The sequence below is a fragment of the Camelina sativa genome, chromosome 16, assembly GCF_030686135.1.
Source record: "Camelina sativa cultivar CO46 ecotype springtype chromosome 16, ASM3068613v1".
NCBI lineage: Eukaryota > Viridiplantae > Streptophyta > Magnoliopsida > Brassicales > Brassicaceae > Camelina > Camelina sativa.
Window position 1 is genome coordinate 29,527,521 of NC_141895.1, and position 26,771 is coordinate 29,554,291.

At 36.3% G+C, this 26,771-nt stretch overlaps 6 protein-coding genes across 19 annotated transcripts; all 6 read left to right on the forward strand.

Moving 5' to 3' along the window:
- The first annotated feature begins 649 nt into the window (after positions 1–649).
- LOC104752781 (protein GID8 homolog) lies at positions 650–2,726 on the forward strand. Of its 6 annotated transcripts, none has more exons than XM_010475015.3 (7): positions 650–802; positions 1,017–1,124; positions 1,247–1,412; positions 1,524–1,630; positions 1,742–1,873; positions 2,052–2,208; positions 2,303–2,726. In XM_010475015.3, exons 2-7 carry the CDS (start codon positions 1,071–1,073, stop codon positions 2,422–2,424), a joined length of 738 nt encoding a protein of 245 aa, XP_010473317.1. In that variant the 5' UTR covers positions 650–802; positions 1,017–1,070; the 3' UTR covers positions 2,425–2,726. The 6 variants fall into 6 exon arrangements, with proteins under 6 accessions (XP_010473317.1, XP_010473318.1, XP_010473321.1 ...); XM_010475016.3 differs by having other exon boundaries at positions 1,253–1,412; XM_010475019.3 differs by having other exon boundaries at positions 651–802; positions 1,101–1,124; positions 1,237–1,412.
- Positions 2,727–4,824: 2,098 nt separating this feature from the next.
- Positions 4,825–6,567, forward strand: LOC104752783 (uncharacterized). Its single transcript, XM_019238061.2, has 2 exons — positions 4,825–4,980; positions 6,237–6,567. The coding sequence occupies exons 1-2, from the start codon at positions 4,921–4,923 to the stop codon at positions 6,378–6,380; spliced, it is 204 nt and encodes a 67-aa protein (XP_019093606.1). The 5' UTR covers positions 4,825–4,920; the 3' UTR covers positions 6,381–6,567.
- A 1,127-nt stretch (positions 6,568–7,694) lies between these two features.
- On the forward strand, positions 7,695–8,824 carry LOC104752784 (uncharacterized). Its single transcript, XM_010475020.2, has one exon. It carries the CDS (start codon positions 7,868–7,870, stop codon positions 8,627–8,629), a length of 762 nt encoding a protein of 253 aa, XP_010473322.1. The 5' UTR covers positions 7,695–7,867; the 3' UTR covers positions 8,630–8,824.
- LOC104752785 (disease resistance protein UNI-like) lies at positions 8,801–13,846 on the forward strand. Of its 5 annotated transcripts, none has more exons than XR_015583684.1 (6): positions 8,801–9,147; positions 9,256–9,640; positions 10,614–10,750; positions 10,870–13,243; positions 13,423–13,510; positions 13,664–13,846. XR_015583684.1 is itself a non-coding variant. In XM_087490283.1 (6 exons), the coding sequence occupies exons 5-6, from the start codon at positions 11,042–11,044 to the stop codon at positions 13,426–13,428; spliced, it is 2,208 nt and encodes a 735-aa protein (XP_087346409.1). In that variant the 5' UTR covers positions 8,914–9,022; positions 9,072–9,147; positions 9,256–9,640; positions 10,614–10,750; positions 10,870–11,041; the 3' UTR covers positions 13,429–13,603. The 5 variants fall into 5 exon arrangements, 3 of the variants coding, with proteins under 3 accessions (XP_087346409.1, XP_087346408.1, XP_010473323.2); XM_087490283.1 differs by lacking the exon at positions 13,664–13,846 and having other exon boundaries at positions 8,914–9,022; positions 9,072–9,147; positions 13,423–13,603; XM_087490282.1 differs by lacking the exon at positions 13,664–13,846 and having other exon boundaries at positions 8,914–9,022; positions 9,072–9,147; positions 10,614–13,243; positions 13,423–13,603.
- A 697-nt stretch (positions 13,847–14,543) lies between these two features.
- Positions 14,544–22,126, forward strand: LOC104752786 (katanin p80 WD40 repeat-containing subunit B1 homolog KTN80.2). Of its 4 annotated transcripts, none has more exons than XM_010475023.3 (19): positions 14,544–14,983; positions 15,379–15,509; positions 15,614–15,731; positions 15,835–16,061; positions 16,157–16,259; positions 16,401–16,471; positions 16,798–16,872; positions 16,963–17,106; positions 17,185–17,347; positions 17,817–18,254; positions 18,351–18,608; positions 18,941–18,997; positions 19,076–20,412; positions 20,602–20,715; positions 20,842–20,916; positions 21,003–21,115; positions 21,296–21,412; positions 21,502–21,570; positions 21,708–22,126. In XM_010475023.3, the coding sequence occupies exons 1-19, from the start codon at positions 14,959–14,961 to the stop codon at positions 21,766–21,768; spliced, it is 3,696 nt and encodes a 1,231-aa protein (XP_010473325.2). In that variant the 5' UTR covers positions 14,544–14,958; the 3' UTR covers positions 21,769–22,126. The 4 variants fall into 4 exon arrangements, with proteins under 4 accessions (XP_010473325.2, XP_010473326.2, XP_087346411.1 ...); XM_010475024.3 differs by having other exon boundaries at positions 17,823–18,254; XM_087490285.1 differs by having other exon boundaries at positions 14,551–14,983; positions 15,830–16,061; positions 17,823–18,254.
- Positions 22,127–22,805: 679 nt separating this feature from the next.
- LOC104752787 (uncharacterized) lies at positions 22,806–25,753 on the forward strand. 2 transcript variants are annotated; one of them, XM_010475025.3, is made up of 5 exons: positions 22,806–23,533; positions 23,989–24,038; positions 24,124–24,201; positions 24,315–24,906; positions 25,006–25,753. In XM_010475025.3, exons 1-5 carry the CDS (start codon positions 23,369–23,371, stop codon positions 25,564–25,566), a joined length of 1,446 nt encoding a protein of 481 aa, XP_010473327.1. In that variant the 5' UTR covers positions 22,806–23,368; the 3' UTR covers positions 25,567–25,753. The 2 variants fall into 2 exon arrangements, with proteins under 2 accessions (XP_010473327.1, XP_087346412.1); XM_087490286.1 differs by having other exon boundaries at positions 22,823–23,541.
- Positions 25,754–26,771: the final 1,018 nt, after the last annotated feature.

Here is a 26,771-nt window from a genome sequence, read left to right on the forward strand (position 1 = left end):
GCTTTGTTGGTCAACTAGAAGACCTCAAATTGTCCAATCGATCATTTGTCGTATTGCGGTTCCACACACACAGGCATGTGCGAAGGAAAAAAAAACATGTTTTAGGGATTAGGACATTGTTTTCAGATGCAATTGATTAAACTAAACATACTATATTGCACAATGCACATAGAACAAAATCGTTTAAGGAGTGTTACTTAACAAATGATTTCAATAAAATTATAGATCCAAGTATAATATACCACTTTAAAAAACAAAATAGCGCCTAGTAAATATGAGTTTGCAAAAGAAATAACTAAATTCAACTGTTATTCATTTAATTTTAAAATTGTTGATTTTAAATTATGCATTAAATTCTATGTTATTGGATGTAATCATGCTTTAAAGAATTTTTAACTTCAGTTTTATTTAATTAAGATTTTAATAAACTTTTGTTCTATTAAAAGTTTAAAAATTAAAATAGTTCTAAAAATCTGTGTGTATATTAAATCATTTGGAAATTAATTCCATGAGTATCTTTACTACTTCCGAACCATATTATCCGGTTAAGAAATAACCAAATCCAAATAAACAAACCGCGTTCCACAATATTGTAAACCGGGTCGGTTCATCGACAGTTCGTAAACCCGATCTCCTCTCTATCGAAAACCTCGATTTTTATTTTTATTTTTATTTTAGCTTTTGATGAGAGATTGTAGAAATTAGGCAAGAGACTTTCGCAAGCAATCTAGAGAGCAACTCGATCTTCAAATCTCCGTCTTCTCTGCCAGAATCATCTTCACCAGATTCTCCACTACTCCAGGTACATCTTTCCCGGATAATTCTATTAGATATTTCCCAAGGAAAATAGCCGCCGAATACTCTCTCTATCGTTCTTAGGAACTACGGTTCCTGTGCTGTTTTGGGATCAAAGCTCCAAACTTTTAATAAACCCTTAAATAATCTGATCGCAAAGTCGATTCCTTTTGAAATAACTTTGATCCGAGAGTGTTCTTTTTATTGTTCACTTGGAGCAGGTAAAACGTTGTATTGAGTTAGATTTTTAAGATGGGAGTCATACTGGCGTGCTAATGTCATTGTTTCGGATTTTTGTTAATCAGCTTGAAGAAGACGACGAAGATATGGTAAAATTTTAGATTCCTTATGAGTCTGTTCTTGTGTTGTTTGATCTAATTTGATGATGGGTTTTTGGAAAAAATTGAGTCTTGATGCAATATTTTGGGGGGTTTAATTTAGCTGTGGTTAGTCACAGGCTACTTCGAAGAAAGTGATCACACGTGAAGAATGGGAGAAGAAACTAAATGCTGTAAAGCTAAGGAAAGAAGATATGAACACTCTTGTGATGAATTTTCTTGTGACTGAAGGTTATGTAGAAGCTGCTGAGAAGTTCCAAAGGGAGTCTGGAACTAAACGTATCCTTTTTGTGATTCCGATTTGAGTTTTTTTTTTTTGTGTGGAATTGGTGTGTTAGATGTTTTAGGTTTGTCTACTCACTCCTTTTGAATTTCCTTATGGAGAAACAGCAGAGATAGATCTTGCGACCATCACAGATCGAATGGCTGTTAAAAAGGCTGTTCAAAACGGAAATGTCGAGGATGCGATTGAGAAAGTTAATGATTTGAATCCTGAGGTACAATACAATGCTTCTTCGTATCTCGTGTGAACACTGAACAGTTGCCATTCACTTTTCATATGTTCTAAAGAGCCAAAATCTGAGTCTTCTTTTAACCCGTGATTGCAGATACTAGACACGAATCCCGAGCTGTTTTTTCATCTTCAGCAGCAAAGGTTGATAGAACTTATTCGACAAGGGAGGACAGAAGAGGCCTTGGAGTTTGCTCAGGAGGAACTTGCACCACGTGGTGAAGAAAACGTAAGTCTTTGTACTTCACTTTGTGTCTGTATTTTACTTGGATTTATCTCGTTGAAGATGGTGTTTTCCATGTGAAACATGTATATATTGCTCATTGACTGCCCAAAAATACCTGTTTGTAAGTCTTCTGGTTGATGCTAAATCACCGTTTATACAATTTGTTGATTCTTTTCTGTAGCAAGCGTTTCTGGAGGAATTGGAAAAAACTGTAGCCTTACTTGTTTTTGAAGACGCCTCTACTTGCCCGGTTAAAGAGCTTCTTGACATTTCCCACCGCCTTAAGACAGCAAGTGAAGTAAATGCAGCAATTCTTACAAGCCAGAGCCATGAAAAAGGTAATTTGTGATGTTTTAGTGGATGCCACAATAATGGTACTTTCCAGTTTCCTCAATGGTTTGATATACAAACTCAATGTTTATGAACAAACAGATCCCAAACTTCCAAGCTTGTTGAAGATGCTGATTTGGGCTCAAAATCAACTGGATGAGAAAGCAGTGTATCCGCACATAAATGATTTGTCTACTGGTCAGCTCGAAGACCCGTCAGTATGATTCCGTACTCCTTTCAGCAATTGAAAAACAGATGCGAAAAGGAACAGTGAATGGTGCCAGTCACTTCCCTTCAATCTCAATAACTAAGATTCATATGCTTTCTGGTTTCCCTTTTCTTCTGCATCATCGGGATTTGTTGGACCTGCAATCGTTAGGATATGTGGAATGGGGAACGTAAGCTGTTTCTAGGCAATGAATTACTCTTAGTCAAATGTTCTTATTGTCATCATCATGTTCCATGACTCATTGCATATGTGCATTTGATTTTATTTAATGAAGTTATTGCTCTTGTTTGGATCTTTGTGTGTTCGTTTTGAACAACTTCAGAATTATAACATAACCAGTTTTATTAAACACCAAAACACATGAAAACAGCAAATCAAATCAAACCAACGAAAAGTAAAACACAAATCATAATCCACACAACTCAATACTTAATGCTGACTCTAGCCACTTCGATTTTGCTTGACATCGTCTTCCGAATCATAGGGCTCGGTAAGTTTGCTCTCCACCCCGTCCTCGGATTGGGCCCCATCGACATTTGTAGACTCTTCAAATATGGGCGGCAGCTTTCCCTTGGATTTATTTTAATTAGCTATTAACAATTTACAGATTCTCTTTTCATAAATGCATCTAGATTTAGTTAATAATATAAAAGTCTTGAATAATATAAAAGTAGGTTCTTAACTGGCCTATTGCAATTATATATATTTTTCTCAACATGGAGATAACAAAAGAAATCACTAATAATAGATAATTTGTATACATAAATTTATTAGTGAAAAAGAAATTGTAAACCATTAGATATCCTGAAGGATTCATCATTTGTGGATAGGAGAATTTCAAAGATATCATCATAATGATATTACATTTTCAAAACACCATTGGCTTTTTTTTTGTCTATTTCAAAAATACAAGAAAATCATATCTATAAATCCTTATAACCGATATTAGTAAAAGTATTGTATAGTTCTGTAAAAAAAAGAATACAGGTTATAAATTGTTATAAAATAATAATAAAATTAATCGAAAACTAATTTTAGAATTATTTTATTAAATTAGTAATAAATAAAAATATATAGTACTAATATGTATAATTCTATTTATGTTAAAATAAAAAGATTAAATAAAATATAAAACTACTTGTTGACAAGAACTTCTCATATCATAGCAAAATACCGAGCAACCGATGAACATATCTCGGAATAAGCAGATGTTGATGTCATTCTGATTCATGCCATTGCAGCTGTTCTTTTTCTACCTTTAACACCACAAAGACCATTCCTAATTTATGTCTTCTTCTCATTTGCGAGGGCATTTTGTTCATGAGATGCATGAGCTCTAGGAGAGTAAGTGAGTGCATTTTCTGTACTCAAATAATCCACCAAATGACCAAATCACGCCTTTTTGACTCAAGGCACTGTTTCTGTTTTTGTCATCGCTTGACCTTTTTCTATTAAATTTAATTCCAACGTAAACAACCGGCTCGGTTCAATAAAATTTAGTTTAACCAAGAAAATGTCTTAACCTGGAATTTATGTAAACCGGATTATTTTAGTTACTAGTATTGAATTTAATGATCGGTGTCCACAATGAAATGGATTTTTCGTGGGCTTTAATGGGCCTAATTCATGAGCTCCCCATTCTAAGCAAACGAGTGAAGATGATGTACACCACAAGAGAGTAGGAGTGTCAATCGGGCTGGCCCGACCTAAAATCCGTAAAGCCCGCATATGTTTGAGCCCGGTCCGGCCTGGCCCGAAATATTTTCAAGCCTATATTTCAAAGCCCGAGCCCGGTCCTAACAGGACAGGACTTTTCGGGCTTTTTGGCTTATTTACCGATCAAAAATTCAAATTTATAAGCCTTAAAAAGTAGTGTTTGAAGGTGTATTATAAAACAAATCAATCAAAAATTTAATAACTCACATATATTCACTACAACCAACTTAATTTAATAGAAAAAGTTTAAAACTAAATAAAATTTTGATACTTTAACCAAATAAACCAATATATAATTCATATAAAACATCATAGATAAAAATTTGAAAAGTATTAAGTATGGTAATTAAGTAAATATGAAAACTAGGATTAGAGTTTACAACTTTATTTACAATAAATTATTAATCAAATATTGCAATCAAACAAAAATGTTAACAAAAAGGTACAAATATTTTTGTTTAAGGGCTTTTCGGGCTGGCCAGAACCCATTCGGGCTAAGCCCGAAAAACCCTATTGCCCAAACGGGCTAAGCCCGAAAAGCTCAATTTTTTCTGGACATATATATTTAAGCCCGAGCCCGATGTTTTTCAGGGCTGGACCAGGCCAGCCCGCGGGCTTTAGCCCTAATTGACATGCCTACAAGAGAGAGAGTCAAGCACATGAGATGAGTAGGCTTTCTAAACCGGTTTAGTTTTGGCTGTGACTGAATCATTTGTTAAATATCTCTTCTCTTACCCAAATTTGATGTCGAAGCTTCTAAGCTCACCCGGCGGGAATGAGTCAACTCGGGTTCAATGGCTCTGCTTCTTCTAAACTTGGTTACCAATCTCCCAAAGTTAGTATCTTTATTCTCACTTCCTTAATTCGTGCGAAATATATAAAATGGAGTTATTTTAGTTGAAAGTCTGGATCTTTGTGTTGAATGATTCCATATTTGGTATCAAAAGTATTAAACTTTGTGGAACTAACAAAAAAGTATCACATTTTGGTATCAGAAGTTTTAATCGTTGTGTTGAATGATGCATATTTGATCTCTTTATGTCATAGTGATGTGTTCCAAATAGTTCTTTGTAATTGATTTGTACACTTTCCTTTGGTCGTAAAAGCAAAAAACAAAGAAAACATCATAGGGTTCGTGTACTCATTGGTATTGCATCATCACTGTTAAAACTTTCTTATACGCTTTGTCGCACATACACGGAGACTTGTGGTGATGCATTCATTGATATCATTAGTCATCATATCTGTTGTTTATTTCTTTCCATTAAATGATGAAAGAGGAGGGGGGGGGGGGGGGGGGGAGGGTATAATAGAAATGTGCTTTTGTATTGGAGATTGATTGATTTGTAAGTACTACGAACCCTATGCGTGTGGAGATAGACATTTTGGTCTCTACCCTACTATTTTGACTAGCATGTCCTAGGAACACAAAATGTCCCACTGGCTTTGTCCCTTTGTTTGATTGAGATCAGAGAGTGTCCTCATCTTTTTCATAGAGATTATAGATTCCCTTTTGTCTCTCTTCTCTTCAAGTTTTGATTCTGAGCATTAGCTTTAACTGAATAAGGTGATTAGGATTTGATAATATCGGTTACAGTCACGAAATTCGAATGAATCTGGATTGACATGATTAAGAGAGGATTTGGTGATTGGAATGTCAAATCTCAGTAAATTATATGAACTTGAGTTTGATCTTGAAAGTAGGTTTTGTTGGATGTCTCATTGTCTTGATTATCGATTGGAAATGATTTTGTCTTTGGTTAGGAATTGTCATTTAGGGGTTAGAAATTAATTGGCATGTGACATATACACTAAGAACCTACCATGTGAACAGAATTAACTAGAATCATTCAAACATGGGAGGACCCCAGACAATGTAAATCTTCAAGTCCTCTTTCAAATTAAAAGGTTTAGATCAACTTCATGCGACTTTGTGCTAACATCGAATTCTGTTTTGGGGAACTTAAAACACATTTCATTTGTCCAACACAAATAGAGGTTTAGATATGTTCTCTCAGTAAAACTGTTTGGATATGAATTTCTTTGATTGGATTTGGAGACTGATATTGTGGCGATTATATCGATTTGCAGATAGGTGTGTACTCAAAAGGGGTCTCGGTGTTGATGCCAGGAGACCATATACCTACATTCACCGGCTACCCGGTACCCGCACCAGTACTCTGTGTTTCCAATAGTCGAAGTTCAAGTCCAAACTCCACCATTGAAGAATGTTAAAAGTTGAATGCATAATTCTATGCTTTTCTGCTTCTGCGGTTGACCCTTTTTTGTACCGTGTTTCGCATAATTAGAGGAACCAAACTGCACAATCCCTAGCTTAAGTATATGTGTATTGAAGATTTACCAGATTTTCATTTTATTGAATTTCATTTTTCTTATTACAAGAAAATGAGTTGAGAAGAATGTGTTCAGTTGTCAGGAACTGTTAGTGCTCATGAATATGCTACTGTCGGACTGCCTAATCTTTAAGCCCGACCCAAAATGCAATAAATTGTTTATTAAGTATTAGTACAATATGGTTGTCACTTGTAACATGAGTTAAAGTTTACTGAAGAATTACACCACGCTCTGTAAAATATATGGATGATGTTCTCTGCTTTAAGAACTAAAGTCTTTTATAGATTTCGTAAAGTTAAAGTATTTGTAAGATACTCATCTTTTATAATTATAGTCAGTGTATGCAACGTACTCGTTATAGTCAGTATACGCAGGGTTTTGACGTTCCCAAAGAAAACTAGATCTAGTTGTTAGATTCGTCTCATGTTTTATTTTGGTCAAAAGATTCGTCTTATGCTGTGTGATACGATTTCAGATATCTGACATAACCTTTTTTTTTTTAATTATAATTGCTTAAGAAAAAACAAAACATTCTCTTTTTATAATCAGGTTCTTCAAAAACTCCACATTGGTTTGTTGTTTTGTATGAATTATATATTTTGTTGCAGAACTAAACTATCATCTCCTTTTTGCAGAGCTTTATTTTTGTGATGAATGTGTTTTAGAGACCATACATCAATAACTAATAAATTTATTGTCTGGTAGCTCAAGGATGTTGACAAAACAAAATATTAAGTGTAATGATTTTTGTAAAGGAAATGAACTCTTTGAGGGGGCTTGTTTTAGATCTATAGGCCATTTTTTATGCATGTGAGTCATGTGACTAGAAAATAAATTTAGACCGTTTTTAAAACGACATCTACAATATTTTTCTATAGATTTTGGATCCAATCATATTTAAAATGATGTAACTGTAGATGAATCTCAGCTAAAAATAAGTAATTGGTCTATGGAAAAGGTTAATTACATCACTTATTTATTTGTCGTAAGTACATAACAGTTAACACATCATCTTGCATTCTTGTGTAAAGTTTTGTTTTTTTAATTTTCTTGTCTAAAAAGTTATTATAACTTTACTAACGTCATTATATCAAGAAACTTGAAATTTGCATGGGGGTTTAAGTTTATTAACGAACACAATTAATATTTGAAATCATTATAAATTAAAGCCACTTTGCGAGGGTATTTGTATTATTATCTTTTTACCCATTATTATCAACTGTCCCAAAATTATTAACAATAAATACTCTCACTTCATCACAATCATCATCTGCTGTCACCACACAACACAACAACACAACCAAAAGAGTTACTACTACTCTCTCTAATCTCCGATCAAACCACGTCGTCTCTTCTCTTTATCACTAATGGGTAATTGCTGCGTCAGCTCCGGCACCACCGATGAGGAAAACGAGAATGTTGCCGACAAGAACACGACCATTGTCGAAGAAGAGACAGTAGTCAAAGAAGTCTTGTCTGAGACAACTTTGTTAACTCCTTCTTCTAGTTTCCACGCTTCGACGATCAAAGATCCGGTGAAGAACAAGATCCGAGACGATGATGAGAAGAAAAAACCCGGGTTCTTGAAAACTGGTTCAGACCCGGTTATGATCCGACCCGGTTCGATTGATCATGAAGAAGGCTCGGAGGTTTCGGAGATTTGTAGCTTGAGTCTGAGTGAGAGTGTGTCTTCGACGGTCGTGACGAATGGTTACGATGAGGAGGACGTGATGATGAAACAGAGGAAGTCTCAGAGATCTCCGGCGAAGACTCGGACCCGGGTCACGGGTAACAATAATTACCCGACCCGGAGAACCGATCAATCTCCACGTAAGAGAAACAACGGTACGTGTAATGGAGCGAGATACGGGTCGGGTGTGAGAGACCCGGGTGAGAGATCCGGAAGAAGGTCGAGATCGCCGGCGACGAATAGATCGGTGATGGATCCGAATCAGAATAGTCGGGTGGGTGGGGCGAGGACTAGGAAGAACAATCAGTCTCCGGGTCGGGTTAGACAAGATCCTAATAAAAACGGGTTGGATCAAGAGCAGCATCAGAATTACGGTTATACCACTGAGGAGTTGTTAGAGAACCCGCTTGTTTCGTTAGAGTGTTTCATATTTCTCTGAAAAAATATAAGAACGAATATTCCGGGGAATCATTTATTCTCATTTTGACATTTGGATTTGTAAAATTCGTAAAAGCTACTAAAATTACGTTACCTCTGTAATTCTTCATTTGTGTGTTCTACTTTTTTTTTCTGCTGATTAAAAAATTGTAATTTCGGTTGAATGATGAATATGGTTATATGTTTTTTTGTTCTATTTTTTATTTTCGTTATATCTTAGGGTATGAGAGTTTTTAAGATGTTAGATGTTAGTAATGTTTGTTATAAATCTTTAATGGATATATAACCATATCCAAATCGAAGTGGCTCAATCGAGCCTTCTTCAGGAAGAAAGAGATGCAAGACAGAGTCTTCTTTACCATTGTAACATTGACATACACAATTAGCTGCAAGAGTACCCCGTTTTGTTGTTTGTCTTTTGCAAAGTTTCAGATTTTCCATAGTCATCTTTTTTTTGTTTGTTCAGCAGCAAACAATCCATGGAACGCAACAAGGTTTTCTTTGGTTCAGAATCACAAGGTTATATAGAAACTCTCTCATAAGATTGTTTCTGCCTTTTATTAAGTCTTTTCAAAGCTCTTACAAGTCCTTACTCAACCATTCTTTTTCCTGTTTTATACTCTTCAGAATCCAGATACAGATACATCTCATAGATTGTCATCACTGGGTAATAACATTGAAGAGAGATAACTTGTGGTTCCATGTTTTCTCAACTTACAACTATGGAGAAGAAGAATAACCAAAGATATGACTCTCTGTCACACTCAATAAGCTAAGATGGATTCTCTTTTTTGCCATACTTTTTGACTTTTGTTCTAGTCATTCCATGTTCTTCTTTAACTTGGTTTCTTTTTCTTCTAGTTCCAAACTGAGACAGCTTCCCTTAAATGCTGCAAGTGTCCCTCTGAGTTTGAGTGTTTTCGGTGACAATGGATCATTGAGGACCGGAATCTGTCAACGAATGGGAGGACCAAGATGCCAAAATCGTTTCCTGCCTTTATTCTATCATCAGGTAATCATTTATTTTTTATTTTCTCTTGTCACTGAGTTGCCGTTATTAGACTTATCTGATGATCCTTTCACAGTTAATACATCATGTTTTAACTGTGAATCGAAATTCTTCACTGGCTAAAATCAGAAACCACGCTTCTTCTTTTGTTGCTTTCTCTTTATTTTTATAGAGTGAGGGTGTTGTTCATTTTGGATGGATTGTATTATTGCTTTTGATTTACACACTGATCTTTCAGACTATATTTGGAGTGTGTTGTGTTATTCAGTTGGATTATGTTTTACATTTTCCCTTTGCATCCTTTTCAGACTACATTTTCACACAATCAATAGTTTATGACAATACTAGGGGTTGTGATCTAACTCTAAACTTGTTGAGTGTGATGGTAAACTCAATCTTCTTTTCTCTTCAGGTCTTCCTTCCCTCTGTTGATGATCTATAGATTTATACTCTTTTATCCGATGTGGTATATTCCATAGGTTTGAGTGCCCTTAGAATTAAGCCTATTCCCATATTCTTGTAATGTATGTGTTTGGTTTTAGACGTGTCAACTGATCTATTTTTTTGTTAATTTTCTTTCATTGACCTTTGTTTTCTTTAAAACCTGGTTGCATCTTAAGTGATTATAACAATCTAAACTGGGCGATTAGTCATCGACATTTGTATCGTTGACCATTGTATTTCTTTTTAAAACATCTAGAGTGATTACAATAATCCAAACTGGGTGAGATTAAATCATTGACTTGTGTTTTCTGAAGTATAGTTGCATATAAAATGATAATTATAATCCTAAAACACTTCTTCAGCTTTAGCTTCGTTGTTTTGTTTTCTTTCTTTATTTTTGCTAAAAGGTTTACCTTCGTTGTTCGCTTGGTGAAAACATTACCTCTTTCATTCAACATGGGGAATTTTGTGTGTATCGAAATTTCTAGTGATCAAACGGTGGATCGTTTCATTAGATTCTTACGTGGTAAAGGTTATATTCGAAACCTCAAGAAGAATCTCAGGGCACTGGAGAGGGAAATGGAAGATCTCAAAGCAATAAAAGATGTGGTGCAGAACAAGGTAGCGAGAGAGGAGACACGACATCAACAAAGGCTTAAAGCTGTCCAGGTATGGCTTACCCGTTTCGATAGCATTGATTTACAAATCAAAAATCTACTTAGTACTTGTCCCGTTCAGCTTCAGAAGTTGTGTCTCTGTGGTTTATGTTCAAAAAATGTATGTTCAAGCTACAATTATGGGAAAAGCGTATACTTGTTGTTAGAAGAGGTTAAGAATCTCAAATCAGAAGGTAATTTCGAAGTGGTTGCTGAGCCGGCTCCAACATCTGGAGTAGAGGAGAGGCCTACTCAGTCTACGATTGGTCAGGATAAATTGCTCGAAACGGCATGGAATCGCCTTATGGAAGATGGAGTCGGTATTTTGGGTCTGCATGGTATGGGTGGTGTTGGCAAAACTACACTCTTCAAAAAAATCCACAATAAGTTTTCTGAAATGGCTAGTGGCTTTGACGTTGTGATCTGGATTGTGGTGTCTCAAGGCGCAAAGATTTCAAAGATTCAAGAAGATATCGCACAAAAGCTACACCTTTGTGGCGACGAGTGGACCAACAAAAATGAAAGCGATAAGGCCACCGATATATACAAATTTTTAAAGAAGAAAAGATTTGTATTGATGCTTGATGATATATGGGAGAAAGTGGATTTAGAGGCTATCGGAGTTCCGGATCCAACCAGAGAAATTGGACGCAAAGTAGTATTCACCACTCGTTCCCGAGAAGTATGTGGGCGGATGGGGGATCATGAACCAATGGAAATCAAATGTTTGGAACCAGAGGAAGCATGGGAATTGTTTAGAAACAAGGTCGGATACAATACATTAAGTAGAGATCCTGTTATTGTCCAGCTGGCAAGAAAGGTCGCTGAAAAATGTCGAGGTCTGCCACTTGCGCTCTGTGTCATTGGTGAGACAATGGCATCTAAAACTACTGTACAAGAATGGGAGCATGCAATCGATGTTTTGAATACATCCGCTGCAGAATTTTCTGACATGGAAAATAAAATTCTCTCGATTCTCAAGTACAGTTACGATAACTTGGTGGATGAACATATCAAGTCGTGTTTTCTCTATTGTGCTCTGTTTCCAGAAGATGATGAGATAGATAAAGAAAAGTTGATAGACTACTGGATATGCGAAGGATTCATCGGAGACTACTATGTTGTAAAAAGAGCTAGGAATAAAGGCTATGAGTTACTCGGTACACTTATCCGTGCAAATTTACTGACAGAGGTTGGTACAAAAGTTTTTATGATGCATGACGTGGTTCGCGAAATGGCTTTGTGGATTGCATCCGATTTTGGGAAACATAAAGAGAATTTTGTTGTACAAGCAAGAGTCGAATTACATGAAGTACCAAAAGTCAAGGACTGGGGAGCTGTGAGAAGAATGTCATTAATGGCTAATGATATTGAAGAGATAACATGCAGTTCCAAGTGTTCTCGTCTTACCACTCTGTTCCTCCAAAGTAATTGGAAACTGAAGAATCTCTCAGGTGAATTCATCCGGTCTATGAAAGACCTAGCTGTTTTGGATCTATCACGTAATTCCAACATCATTGAACTTCCAGAGGAGATGTCAGAACTGACATCCTTGCAGTTTCTTGACTTGTCGGGTACAAGTATTAAGCAACTACCTGTTGGTTTCCAAGAGTTGAAAAAGCTAATGCACCTGGATTTGGCTTTTACAAATAGACTTTGTAGTATCAATGGGATATCAAAGTTGCCGAGTTTAAGAGTTTTGAAACTAGAAGATTCTAATGTTGTTCATGGTTACGTTAGCAAGAAATATTATAGTGACGAAACTAGAGCTCGTGCAGAGGTTAGCTTGGTGAAGAAGCTGCAGCTCTTGGAGCACCTACAAGTTCTAACCATAGCTTTATCTACAGATTTGGGTTTGGAGCACATATCAGGCGATCAAAGGTTGGCAAACTGCGTCAATGTTGTGAAAATGCATGAATTTCAACAAAAGCCGTTGAATATATCACTGTTGGTGAATATGGAGAATCTTTGTGAGCTCAGAATGCTTTATACTCATGTATCGGAGATCAATTCATATACAAATTTCAGTGAAAGTAGAACAGACTCGTCTGATCTATACAATCCGACAAGTCCATGCTTCACCAACCTCTCCCTCGTGAATATAATTCATTGCAATGGCATTAAGGATCTGACTTGGCTATTGTTTGCTCCAAATCTTGTCGAGCTACGCATTGTACATTCAGAAGAACTGGAAGAAATTATAAACAAAGAGAAAGAAACCAATATTACAGGTCTTATTCCATTTCTGAAACTACAAAGCTTATCGTTGAGCAGTTTGCCTAAGCTGGAGAGTATCTACTGGTGTCCTCTACCCTTTCCATTTTTGAGGGAATTAGATGCAAGTTACTGTCCGAAGCTGAGAAAGCTTCCCTTAAATGCTTTAAGTGTCCTACGAGTTGAGGAATTGGTTATAAGTATGGATCCTCGAGAACAGAGAATTGACCTTGAGTGGGAGGACGAAGTTACAAAAAAACGTTTCTCGCCTTCATTCATTGCACTCAGTCAGGTAAACATTTCTCTTATCATCTTCTGCTTTGGGTTTTTTTTCATGTTTACTCTTGGTTACCACGTGGTATGATACACAAACTGGATAACATAATAGAATACGTGCCTCTCAGTTTAATGTGTTCCGCAAGTCAGCCTTACTAACATTGTTATATTTTGCTCTTTTCTTGTGGGTTTTAGGTCTAAGCATTCTTTTCTCTGGATCGGGGATATTCATTTCTCTTATTCTCTTCCGCTTGAGTTTCTTTCATGGTTGTGTTTGCATGAGGTATGCACCCTTATTATACTTAGATGATCTATTTGCATCATGAGACCTAACACACAATTGTATCACATAAAAGATTTTTCATGTGCCTCTCAATTTCAATGTGTTCTACAAGTGTCACTAACTTTGTTTTATTTTTATTCTTCGTGGCTCTAGATCTAAACATTCAATTCTTTGCTGTGGATTGGGATTCGTCACTGTCTATCATCAGAATCTACACGTGATTTTTTTTCTTTTGCTTTTTGTTTCTTTCTTCTTGTAGTGTGTTTGTGTTGTTCATTTGGATTGTATCATTGCTATTTCTTTTGAAAGTGATTTCAAGAAACATAAATTATCTCAGCCCCAAACCATTACCAATGGAGAAAATAATCTAGAGAGAGAGAGAGATAAAATACGTGTAAGGAAAAAAAAAGTGTACTAGTTGTCGAAACGTTGAGTCATTATTTAGACGTGTTAACTAATCGCTTTCGTGGATTCTCCTAATTACTTACACATAGTTTACTTATCAAACGAAATATCCGGGCAAATAAAATTTGTTTTTTGAAAATAAAATATTATATAATCCACAAGTCCAAAAAAATCAAATCACTAAAAATTATAACGGTCTTTCATACAGGATATATGTTCTTCTATTTCAACATCAATTATCACACCATGTCCATAATACATCTATCATCTATGGATTTGTCTTGCAAAAAGTACTTGAAAAATATATTTTCCAAATTACTTTAAATTTATTTATAAGGTTGATAGTATCTTCAAGAAACAAACAAAAACCAAGAGAGGATGACGTGTTGCTTTACCAATCAAATAATAATATTTTGCCTCACCTATCAAATAAAATAGTTAAAACAAAAATGTATGATGGTGGAGTTGGAGAAAATAAAATCTGAACCAATAGACAAATCAAGTCAATTTGAAGCAAGGTTGTTTTCGTAATATGTCCCTAACTCCAATTCAATGCCCGGACAAAAGGGCATTTTCGTCAGTACCGAGACCAACGCAGAAACTATAGAGAGAGAGGTTCACTGTCCAAGAAAAATGCTTTAATAAAAAAAAATAAAATAAAAACCGACCGACCGGATTATTAAATCAAAATAAATAAATAAAATTCTCAGAGAAATAAAAACTTTCTTTCTTCTTCTCTGTTTCTTCTTTTTCTTGGTTTCTGCTTTCGTGTCGTCGTCACTATTTGAATCTGATTTTTGTCTCCTCGTTTCTTTCTCTATCTTCTTCCTCGAATCCGATTCTTTTTTTTTTTGGATTTCAAATCTCAACGGGAAGCAACCTCTCTTTCTTCATGCTTCTCAAATTTTGAATCTCCCAAAAATCTCGAGCTCTGTCGTTTAGTGACAATTGGGGATTTTCTTCAGCTCCGATTCACCCAATTTTTTTTTTCCGATCGATTCAGCAGATTCGATTCTGGATTTCTCATCGGATTTGAGTAGAAAATGGCGAAGCGTGGATATAAGCTCCGTATCCTTACAATTTTTCTGGCGATTTTGTTTGATTCTTAAGCTGTGAATTAAAATTGATTTTTATTTTTAGCTCCGTTCTGAGTAATTTTGGCAGTTTCTTCATCACTGACTCGTTAGGGTTTTTATCTTATATTAGCTTCTTAGCTACTGATTAGGTTCAGTTTTTAATCAGCATTTTCATGATTTTAAGCAGATAATTAAATTTTCGGATCAAAATGTTTCTATTATTGTCTTCTTATTATTAATCAAACTGAGAAGCAAAATGGTAGAAAAAGACACTGCAATTAATATGTTTTTTTCTTTTTCTTTTCTCTGTGTTTATCATTTTTTTGTTGATATGTTCTTGTCTTGTGGATGATTGTTTTATAACTTAACTTGAGTTTGGGAACTTAGAGGAGTTTTTGGCACATTCCGCAAATGTGAATTGTTTAAGTATCGGAAAGAAGACGTCTCGGCTCTTTATAACTGGTGGTGATGATTATAAAGTCAACCTTTGGGCGATCGGCAAGCCTACTTCTTTAATGGTTTGTTTCACATTTCCTCTCTTCAGTATGTTTTTTTTGTGTTCGTTTCTACTAATGTCTACAAGAATGGTCTTGAATTCTTTTCCTGTATGTATTGCTGGCAGAGTCTATGTGGGCATACTAGTGCAGTGGATTCAGTAGCTTTTGACTCCGCAGAAGTTTTGGTGCTTGCTGGAGCTTCTTCGGGTGTGATCAAGCTGTGGGATGTAGAAGAAGCAAAGAGTTAGTTGATTGAATTTTTTTGCTTTCCTTTAGAATTATGAGGTCTAACATTTAGTTTAGAATTATGAGGTCTAACATTTTCACTCTTTCTCTTGAAGTGTAGTGGTTCGAGCTTTTACTGGACATAGATCCAATTGTTCTGCTGTTGAATTTCATCCCTTTGGTGAATTTTTGGCATCGGGGTCAAGTGACGCCAATCTAAAGATTTGGGACATCAGAAAGAAGGGATGCATACAGACATACAAGGGTCATACTCGTGGCATCAACACTATCAGATTTACTCCTGATGGTCGTTGGGTAGTGTCAGGAGGACTTGATAATGTTGTAAAGGTAAGAACAGCATTTTCAACAAATGAAACTTGTGCATCTTTTTTTTTTTCCAACTTATGATCTTAGAACAATGTACTGCATATAATTTCCAATAGGTATGGGATTTGACTGCTGGAAAGCTTTTGCATGAATTTAAGTTTCATGAAGGACCTATCAGTTCGCTAGACTTCCACCCACTCGAGTTCCTCCTAGCCACAGGTGAGTCTGTGATTCTTTGTTTTTCAGGCGTTTTAGGGGTAATTTGATGGCAATTTTTCAATAGGTAGATTAATTATCCTCTCTTTAATCACACGTTTTATAAGGTCTTTTGATTTCACACTCTCTCTATTCATTGTTCAGGTTCTGCAGACAGGACTGTAAAGTTCTGGGATTTGGAAACGTTTGAATTGATTGGATCTACCCGACCAGAGGTACTAGCCTGTTGTGTCACTAGATACTGATTTTCCAGGAGAATGTATCACAAGTGTTTTTACCAATAATTCCTTTTAGCGTAATCACCTTGAAGGGAAACATCACATAATACCAATATCAGAAATATGCTTATTCTCGGTCTTGCTCTGAAGAGCGTGTTAGAGAAATGCCAAGTGACAATTTAGTTATTCTTAAAAAGGTGTAAATATAATTATTTTTCCAAAAAGTAGCATCTGATGAGAATCATAAGATAAGTTTTTCTTGAGCTGTCTTTGTAGTATTGTCTTAAAACTTTCCATGGCATGTGTATTTCCTTGTTTCACAGGCAACTGGAGTTCGTTCAATCAAATTTCATCCGGATGGGCGAACCCTTTTTTGTGGTTTGGATGATAGCTTAAAGGTTTTGATTTGTCTTTGTGATGACCTTTACAATATTGAGGATTCTCAGTGACAAAAACATTGATATCATAATTTGATACTCATAATTCAGGTTTATTCATGGGAACCAATAGTTAGCCATGATGGTGTTGATATGGGATGGTCAACGCTTGGTGACTTATGCATCAGCGAAGGGAAGCTCTTGGGTTGTTCATACTACCAAAATTCCGTAGGGATTTGGGTGTCAGATATATCGGTATGTCAATTTATTCCTTTTTTTTCGAGAGTTCATTCTTTTTTCCTTTTGTTTTTCTTTAATCCTTTATTAAAACAGCAAATCGAGCCATATGGCATTGGATCTGCGGATAAAAAAGAATGCGTGGAGAAAATACTCAGTGCTCTGGACGATCAGTCCTCTGATAGAATAAGGAGTAGCCCAAGGCGCAGCTCATCTCCAGATTATGAGACAAAAGAGATAAAAAACATATACATCGACTGTGAGTAAATGTTAATTTTGTTTCGATGTTTGTGGATTCATTCTCTACCGTGAACTTATTGAAGCTTGTCCTTTCAAGTGGGGTATGGCGGGTTTTGGTTAGGTTTTCAGAAGTGTCGGACGGTAGCTTACTAGTTACTGTCATGCCAACTATATATAGAAATTGAGTCAACACATAATGATTGGTTGCTATAGACTATTAACGGAGATCGCCAACTTTGGTGTGCTTGTGCTAGTGGTAGGAAAGCTAAATTTTGTTTTGGCCTGCTCTAAACATATTTTACATGTGTTTGTGTTTATCCGAAATTTTGTAGCTATTGATATTGAATGAGTCTGAAATGGTGGTCTTCTTTTCTGAATGAATTAGATATCGATAGCCATAACCATTGTGACCTGGACTGTGATTTTCAGTCTCTCACTTCTGTATGCCTATTGTTTATATCTGGTCTAATATTCTCTCCTCTTCAAAGCTGCAGGTGGAAATTCAGCTGTTGCACATAAGTCAGTATCTCTAATTACACCGAAAGTCAAGGCAACTTCTACTGGACAAGAAGTGGACAATAAATCTCTCATATTGCAAAGTGTTGTACCATGGGATTGTGATATTGGGAAAGACTCTTCTGATTCAGGAAAGGAATCTATCACTTTCGCAAAAACAAAACCAGGCATGCTACTGAGACCGGCTCATGTAAGAAAGACGCCAACAAAGTATGATGAGACCAAGCAGTCAGTGGCCGTTCAATCTGAGATTCCAAAGAAAAGTGCATCGGACGATGAGAAGAAGCTAGATACTGAGACAGCATTTGATTCAGAAAGAAGTGTCAGGAAACCATTTGATGTTGACGATTCTATCATCAAGAGTATAACCAACAAGTTTGAACAAGCTTTATTACCAGAATCACCAACTGGTAGGTTCTCCCAGATCATACTTTAGTTTCATTAGATTTGAGCTTTTAGATCATCTAATCCTATCCTTTTGAAATCTCTTTCCATCTTTGACTCAGGTATGCTGCTCAAACCACCTCGTGTACAGAGATCACCAAGTACTAAATTCAATGAGGCAAGATGTGCGGCATCCGTTGATTCTAGAGCTTTAGACAGTAAATTGAGTGGGTTAGAGTCCCCAAAAGACATAGACTTGCCAACAGGGCTTAAGGATGACAGAGGTAGTAATCCGTGTGAGGACGATATCGATAACAAGAGCATTTCAAGCAGGTCAGAAAGAGTTCTATCACCAGAGAAAGCTGGTGGTGATTTAAAAAGTAAGTTTTGATTTAAAATTATCGCGGAGTAGTTAATGGGGATTTTTTGCTTCTAAAGTCAATGCTTAAACAGTAAAACTAGTGCAGCGTTTATGTGTTTGGCTTAAGGAGTCGTTTATTGTATAAACGACAGTCGACAACGAAAATCAATCTAGAAGAATGACCCGGCAGAAATTTAGTAGCATTAGCTTTTAGGTTGCTATATCTAAATATTTAGCTGCTATTTCTGCTTTTAGGATTTTCTTTTACAGTTTTCATGTCGCTTGTTGCAAGTTACTAGGTCTTCAGGCAACAATCAGATTACAATTGGTTGTTAATCTTGTGTCATGTAGGCCTTGAATCCCCAGGAGGTAGCAAAGGATCAAACTCTGTGAAGGTTGTTAGAGGAGGTTAGCCATTCAAAGTTTTTCTTTGGTAGCATATACGTCATCTGGTTATTGATTTTTTTAAAATTGATGTGTTTACAGTAAAAGTTGTTTCGGGAAGGACGCGGTCATTGGTTGAGAGGTTTGAAAGAGGGGAAAAAATTACTCACTCTGAAGACAAAGCAGCCAGTGCAACAATAGTTGAGAGCTCTGATGCTGTAGAGGAAGAGTCCCAGACAGCATCTGTACAGGCAGTTAGCACGACGCCCACCCAGGTAATGCCAGTTAAACTTGATCAGGCAACTAACTCAACGCCAGTTGAAGCTCCTGCGTTATCAACACGACGAACTAGAAGTACTCCAGTCAGAGTAATGCCTGTGGTACTCGGTCGAGACACTAATATGGCAACTGATGCGCCTCCTGTAACATCAACACGACCTGATAGGACTTCTTCTACTAATTTGATATCTGATGTGTCTTGTGTAACATCAACACGACAAGCTATGACTTCTCCAGCTCCAGTCATGCCTATGATACTCAATCAGACATCAAAATTGAAATCTGACGAGTCTCCTGTAACATCGACACGACCTGATAGGCCTTCCTCTACTAATTTAACATCTGATGAGCCTGGTGTAACATCAACACGACAAGATAGGACTTCTCCAGCTCCAGTCATGCCTATGATACTCAATCAGACATCGAAATCTGATGAGCCTGCTATTATATCAACACGACCTGATAGGCCTTCGTCTACTAGTTTGGCATCTGATGAGTCTGGTGTAACATCAACACGACAAGCTAGGAATTCTCCAGCTCCAGTCATGCCTATGATACCCAATCAGACATCAAAAATAAAATCTGATGAGCCTCCTGTAACATCAACTCGACCTGATAGGCCTGCATCTACTGATTTGATATCTGATGAGTCTCCTGTAACATCAACACGACAAGCTAAGACTTCTCCAGCCCTAGTTACGCCTGTGATACTCAGTCAGCGTCAAAAAACTAACATGAAATCTGATGAGCCTCCTGTATTATCAAGAAGACCACTTAGGACCTCTTCAGCGCGAGTAATGCCTGTGATACTCAATCAAGCATCTAACTCGTATGATGAGCGTCCTGTATCAGCTTCACGATCAGCTAGAAATTCTCCAGCCCGTGTAATGCCTATGAAACTCAATCAAGCAGAAAATATGCCATCTTATGAGCCCCAAGTTGCATTAACACGATCAGCTAGGAACCATGCCCGTGTAATTCCTGGGAGAAACAACCAAGCAAGTAACTTGGCATCTAATGCATCTCATATAAGATCAAGGCAGCGATATAGCCCAACTCAAACGCTGGCAACACCTGCAGTACTTGATCATGTGACTGATATGACACTGGATGAGGCATATATAACGGAAACTCAACCAGCTTGTGATATTTTAACCCAGGTAATCTTCTAGTCATAAGTTTGAGAAATTAATAGACATCATACTTTCTCCATCTTTAAAATGTAGCTCGTTTTATAATTGATTCTGGTCGTCGCCGATGATAGAGGAAAAAAATGAAATTGCAAGGAACACAAAGTTGGAACAGCTCTGAATACATAAATAAGTATTTGATTTGTTTGGCTTATGCAGGAGGAAGAGCCTCAGATATCTGGGAGGGAAAATGATGGTGACATTTGGGAGACTTTAATGGAAACTCATAATGAAGTTTTAAACACTCTTCAATCAAGGTTAACAAAATTACAGGTAAATTTTGTCTCTGCTATTCTTTTTTTCATCGTTTTCTCTTGTTCTCTTGTCCTTTTTCTGTTCCTTTTTTTTTTTTTTAGTTTTGAGGATAAATGAAATGGTTGATTTATCATAAACATGCAGATTGTAAGACATTTTTGGGAACGAAGTGATATTAAAGGTGCGATCATGGCCTTGAGAAAGCTGTCAGATCACTCTGTAAGTATCCCAGGAGAAATACTTTTGCCTGTCTTTTTCATATGCTTAGATGTATGGAAAAAGCTGACTCGCTTAAACTGGAACAGGTTCAAGCAGATGTGATCAGTATTCTAACTGACAAAACAGAGATTTTAACATTGGATCTGTTTTCTCAGTTAGCACCCGTCCTCACAGGTTTGTTGGGCAGCAGGACTGAGAGGTAAATTATCTTATTATATATTTCCTCAACCTTAGATTTTTGTTTTATTTGAGTTTAAGATATAAAGTCATCTCCATGATTTGGCTTGAGAATAAGGGTATGACACGAAAATGATGACATTTTGATGGAACGGAGGATGTCTTATCAGCAAACTTAACATGTGATTTCAAATTTGTATAGGCCTGTAAATGTCTCCTTGGAAATGCTCTTGAAGCTTGTAGCAGTGTTTGGTACAGTTGTACAATCAACTGTTTCAGCACGACGAGTCGTTGGCGTTGATCTTCATGCGGAAGAAAGGTACTTGTAATTTCTGCTCCTCTTGTATATTCATGCCACACACACCTTTTGCTACACTATTAGTAAAAATAAATTCGGGAATAATGCAGGTTACAAATGTGCCAAAGTTGTTCTGCGGAATTGCAAAAGGTTCACAAGATTCTTCCACTACTCACAAGGTAAAAGAATAGTTGTAAAACATCTAAAACTTAGTTCTGAATCATCAATGTCAAGTTCTGAACCATTCCAACTCTTGTTGATCAGTATATGCTTTAGGTTGTCTAATTTTTTTTCGCTCTCTTTCATCTGAAAACAGGCGAGGTGGTCTCATAGCAAGAAAGGCTCAAGAACTAAACCTAGTTCTTCAAACACCTTAGCTCCAGATTCAGATTTTCAGATTCAGGCCTCTCTGTGACTTCTCCAATTTGTACATTATGAAGAAACTGTCTTCATGTTCCTTCAGGCGATTTTGCATCTGTTGCGTTGAAGACTCGCCGAACAGTCACAGTTTCTTGTGGCGGATTTTGCGCCTGGGAAGAACACTGCGAAAAATCGGTATATGCTGTAAATCAATCTATGTCTGGGATTAAAGTTGTTGTCCTTCTTTAGATTCTTGATTCAGTGAATCTCAAATGTTTAGCGAAAAAGGCAATTACAAACGTCTCTCTCTCCATGTGAATGTAATATGCAATCTTAATGAGAAGACACCATCAGTATATGAACATCATTTGGCAATCTTGTACTTTTGTCCCCTGACTTATGTCTAATATTTGGAATTGGTCATGTGTCATTTGGAGGTTAAGAAAATAGACTTGTCAAAGATTGTTTTTTCATCTACCAAATGTGATAACGACATACATTTCCGATAGTGGTTAGTCTTCATGATTAGAGTCTTTGTTATTGAATATATGGTGTTCATCTATCCCAAAATCAGGAAATAAATTTAACGAAGAAACTTCTCGTCTGTTAATTTGGATTCCAATTAGTACTTCTAAAAATGGTTTAGGAAAATAAATACATCATTGATCAGAGATTTATTATAGTATATATTTTAAGTTAATATTTTTAATAAAGGGTATATATTTAACTTTTTAAATCTTAAATTTAGTGTTATTCAACACAGAATTAAATGGGATGATGTATTGATATGTCTTGTTTATTACTCGTCATATTATATAATTTGTTTTTGTCAACATCATTAATTATATTATTCTCGGTGAAACTATCAATTCTAAAATCAGTTTTGGATTTTGATATAACAAAACACTAATGTCTAAAAATAAAAACAAATTAGCTCCCCAGTATTGGAGATAAATATTCTAACAAGTTGTGGTAATGACGAATAATAAATAAAAAGAAAAAGATAGAAAAATTCTGTTAAAATAAATTACTTTATTTAGGGACAAAAAACAAAGGCACACAAATCTAGTCATAAGTCTTTCGTTCAAAAACAAACCAATCTTCCTTCTTCTTATTTGGCTTTTGAACAAAACAAGAAAATAAAACAAACCACAACCATCAATTTCAATTTTCTTTCTCCATTTCACAAAACGTCGAGCTTTAAGCCTAGACCCTTCGTCAACCCTTTTCTCTCCCACCTCAGATTTTTTTTTTCTCCTTTCTTACTAATTTTGAATTTTAAAAATTTAATTTTCCATCCCCCATTTCTTGTCGGAATACAGCTTTTCGTGTAATAACCTCCGACACAAACCCACTCGAAACGGCTTTTACCTAGCTTCCTGTCTTATCATACCAGATTACCAAAAATAAAAATTAAACTTTTTTTTTTTTTTTTGGTTTCTTGGTTTGTTGTCTCTGTCTCTCTGTTTTGAGAATTGAGTGGTCGGAGAGAGAAAACAAATTAGGTGGAATACGGTAACGTGCGCTAGGGGTGCGTAGTTTAATTTTGGAATTTTTCTTTTCAAAATCGAGAAGCGCGTAAGGGACACGCGTGATTGAATTTTTTTTCTTTTCTTTATGGTTATGATGATGATGATGACGACGACGATGATGGAGAGTGATTGGGGAACATGGGAGGAGCTTCTTCTCGGCGGTGCCGTTCTACGTCATGGAACCGGTGATTGGACCGTTGTCGCCGACGAGCTCCATTCTCATTCTCTTCCTGAGATTTTCACACCTGAGGTTTGGGGGTCTCTCTCAATCTCTCATTTCCCCTTAAATTTCTAATTTAATTTCTGAAGTTTTCGATAAGATTAATGTCGGAATTCAAAAAACATAATTAGGTTAGGTCATTTAAGCAAGATTTTATGGATTGTTGAAATTAATTTTAATAATTGAAAGATAAAAAAAAAAAGAAGATACAGAACAACAGTGTTGTTGTCGGTGGATTAAGAAGCATAGATTCATCACTTGTGGGTCAAGAAAGCTTTTAGGGTCAAAGTAAAATAAAGATTTTGTTCTTGTTAGACTACTATTATGTGTATCTTCTCGAATTGGAAACTTAACTACATTGACTAATGCAAGAAATTAGAAAAATGTCTTGTGGTTCTTGTGATATTGCAAGCTGAGTTTGGTCAATTCTTGATATTGTCTTATCTTTATCTTTTGAATCTGCTAATTCCTATGCTTATTTGCAGATATGCAAGGCTAAGTACAAGGACTTGCGGAAACGTTATTTGGGATGCAAGTAAAGATTTGTTTTTTCTTGTCAAAAAACTGGACTTTTATGACCTACCATTAACCATAGTTATCATATGTTCACGTTCTTGTAGAGCTTGGTTTGAAGAGCTTAAGAAGAAACGAGTAGCTGAGCTAAAGGCAGCTTTACTTAAATCCGAAGACTCCATTGGGTTAGCATTTTTTTAATATTTCTTTCTAATGACTTAACGTTTTGATATCTTAGAAGCAAAGGAAAAAACAGATTTTGAATGTTCAATTATGTGCTGTGATATTCTGTTTTTAGGTCTTTGGAATCAAAGCTTCAGAGTTTGAAGTCAGAAAGTAACGATGAATGTCAACAAAACAATTATGATTCTAGCCGAACGTTATCACTCGAACCCTCCCCAAAGTCCGAGGGTGGAGGAGAATGCACGAGCAAAGATACATCCAAAGACTTGTCATCAGTTGGTAGCTTCACACAGCAAGAACTGATCACAACAAATTGGTCACCGGAAGCCAAGTCAGAAGCACCAGTAGTAGTAGTAGCAGTAGAGCAAGAGCAGACGGAAAACATATTACACAGCGACATTTTCGAGTCAGTGTATGGAGGAGGACAAGTGCTTCCGAGTATGAGGAAGAAACGAGGCAAGAGAAAACGAAAAGATTGCAGCGTTGGTAAAGAAGTGACAGAAGTTAGCGCTGTAGAAGAAAGCGATTTGTTGGATACTTCTGCTGATATTGCTAGCGTTTCTAGGTGTAAAGAAGCTGCTTCTACTAGCAACAACAGTCAAAGCCGAGGTCATGGTTTGGCTTTACCAAAGGATCTTATGAAGATATACAACACTATTGCACAGAACGAATGTGCACTCGTCTTCCGTAGACGGCTTGATAGCCAGGTGATGATCTTAATAATAATATGGTGTGCTTTTAGTCTTTACCTTGAAACCGCCTTTTTCGCTTATTTCCTCTTATGTTTTTTTTTTGGTACTGAACAGAAAAGGGGAAGATACAAGAAACTGGTGCAGAGGCATATGGATTTAGACACAATACAATCAAGGATCAATGGTTGTTCAATATCTTCAGCGAAAGAGCTCTTTAGAGACTTTCTTTTTGTAGCGAATAACGCAGCCATATTTTACTCTAAGAACACTCGTGAATACAAATCCGCGGTGTGCCTTAGAGACATTGTTACCAAGTCTCTGAGACACTATTTGACAGAAGATCATCTTCCTCATCGTAGCAGCATTACTACAACAAGCACAACAAAGGTTCCGGTTCTTCCTCAGAAACCTACATCTCCTGTGGTCCGAATGAGCCAAGCAGCTAAAAAACCAAGAACCGGGGCGCACCCTCTTAAGACTGTTGTGAAAGATATGGCAAAGACTACAAGCAGGGGTAAGAAAAGGTCTGTTACGGATATACCAGTTTCTGCTGTGAAATCGTCAGCAGCTGGTAAGAAGGGAACGGCTGTAGAGAGAAGAAAGGACGGTAGACAAGCAAATCGAGGACTTGATTCTCCTGCATTGATGGGGAGAAAGCGGAACCGGGTTAGATGATTTTAGTGAAGGGTTTGTTTGATTGATATTTTGTTTGTAGTTAGGCAGAGAAAGCTTATTTGATGTTAGAAGTTCATATTTGTGTCAATATGATCTGCAGGCGTAGACAGTGATGAATCATGGTCATTGGTAAAACTAATTGTTATAAAAAAAATGTACATTAATCTTATTGTCACCTTTTGATTTATTTACTAGTCATATAGAAAATCGATCAAACCAATATCATAAACAGAGAGCTAATGAGTTTGGTTTTGTGCTTCTTCAATATAAAAATCGACACAAAAACAACGAGTTCGATAACCGTCTTGAGTCGGAACTATATCATCACATTGACCACAACAAGCCTCTTTTTATATGGCTCAGGTGTTTTTGTTCAATCAAGTCTAACCCGTACGGTTTAGAGCTTTCAATGTACCTTTCAAATCTTACGATTAATGTAATACATAAATGTTGATGAAAAGTCTTGCTCCAAATCTAACTTTAGCTATAAAACAAAAAGACTACGAAGAGGTCCACGACATGCAATTTGATTGTATTTTTTTATTTTTTGACATTGTTATATAATAGTGATTGGGGAACCAGGTCCACTCCAGCCGGCCGGAAAAAAAATACACTAGTCAAATCCTTCTGTAGACAAAGACGCCTTCATGCCTCTTTTCAGTTGATGAAATATGAAGTGTTTCCAACGGATTTGTGATGAATTCATTACAATACGTTTCTTATAATGTTTTATATTTTTTAATTCGTATGGGATTCTATTGTTTTGGACCTATTATTCGAACCAAATACTTCTCAAACCAGTCATAAGAATTAATTCAAGTTTTGAAAGTGTGCCTGTATAATATTGCCCCTAGGAATCGGTAGTCAGTATATTAAAAAAATATACACTACTTGGTCGTTGTTGGTAAAAGTATTGAGCTGTGACTTGTGACCCAACTGTATTGAATTTATCAAGAAAAATTCTCCCACTATTTATAAATATACCCCTTTATGGATAACCATCTTCGATCGATTGTTCACCAAAAAGTAATCTCCGATCATCAAGTCTTCTTCTCCTCATCAGCCAACCAAGGTTATATTAATTTCTCTATCCTTTCCCAATGCAGATATCTTTGTATATTGATTTAGCTCTATAATCTTATATATTCTGAATTTCTGGTTCAAATTGTTTTTACGTAAACATCATGAGCATATATTTTCAAGAA

Excerpts from the sequence above, each read along its gene's own strand:
- LOC104752787 (XM_010475025.3), top strand. The coding sequence starts at position 23,369 with ATGGTTATGATGATGATGATGACGACGACGATGATGGAGAGTGATTGG. Across the intron at positions 23,534-23,988 it reads CTGAGATTTTCACACCTGAG|ATATGCAAGGCTAAGTACAA; the intron begins GTTTGGGGGTCT and ends GCTTATTTGCAG. Across the intron at positions 24,039-24,123 it reads AAACGTTATTTGGGATGCAA|AGCTTGGTTTGAAGAGCTTA; the intron begins GTAAAGATTTGT and ends ACGTTCTTGTAG.
- LOC104752786 (XM_010475023.3), top strand. The coding sequence starts at position 14,959 with ATGGCGAAGCGTGGATATAAGCTCC. Across the intron at positions 15,732-15,834 it reads GGATGTAGAAGAAGCAAAGA|TGGTTCGAGCTTTTACTGGA; the intron begins GTTAGTTGATTG and ends CTTGAAGTGTAG. Across the intron at positions 16,873-16,962 it reads GTTTGGATGATAGCTTAAAG|GTTTATTCATGGGAACCAAT; the intron begins GTTTTGATTTGT and ends CTCATAATTCAG.
- LOC104752783 (XM_019238061.2), top strand. The coding sequence starts at position 4,921 with ATGAGTCAACTCGGGTTCAATGGCTCTGCTTCTTCTAAACTTGGTTAC. Across the intron at positions 4,981-6,236 it reads TTGGTTACCAATCTCCCAAA|ATAGGTGTGTACTCAAAAGG; the intron begins GTTAGTATCTTT and ends ATCGATTTGCAG.
- LOC104752781 (XM_010475015.3), top strand. The coding sequence starts at position 1,071 with ATGTCATTGTTTCGGATTTTTGTTAATCAGCTTGAAGAAGACGACGAA. Across the intron at positions 1,125-1,246 it reads AAGAAGACGACGAAGATATG|TCACAGGCTACTTCGAAGAA; the intron begins GTAAAATTTTAG and ends AGCTGTGGTTAG. Across the intron at positions 1,631-1,741 it reads TTAATGATTTGAATCCTGAG|ATACTAGACACGAATCCCGA; the intron begins GTACAATACAAT and ends CCGTGATTGCAG.
- LOC104752785 (XM_010475021.2), top strand. The coding sequence starts at position 9,455 with ATGTTCTTCTTTAACTTGGTTTCTTTTTCTTCTAGTTCCAAACTGAGA. Across the intron at positions 9,641-10,633 it reads TGCCTTTATTCTATCATCAG|AAGAATCTCAGGGCACTGGA; the intron begins GTAATCATTTAT and ends CGAAACCTCAAG.
- LOC104752784 (XM_010475020.2), top strand. The coding sequence starts at position 7,868 with ATGGGTAATTGCTGCGTCAGCTCCGGCACCACCGATGAGGAAAACGAG.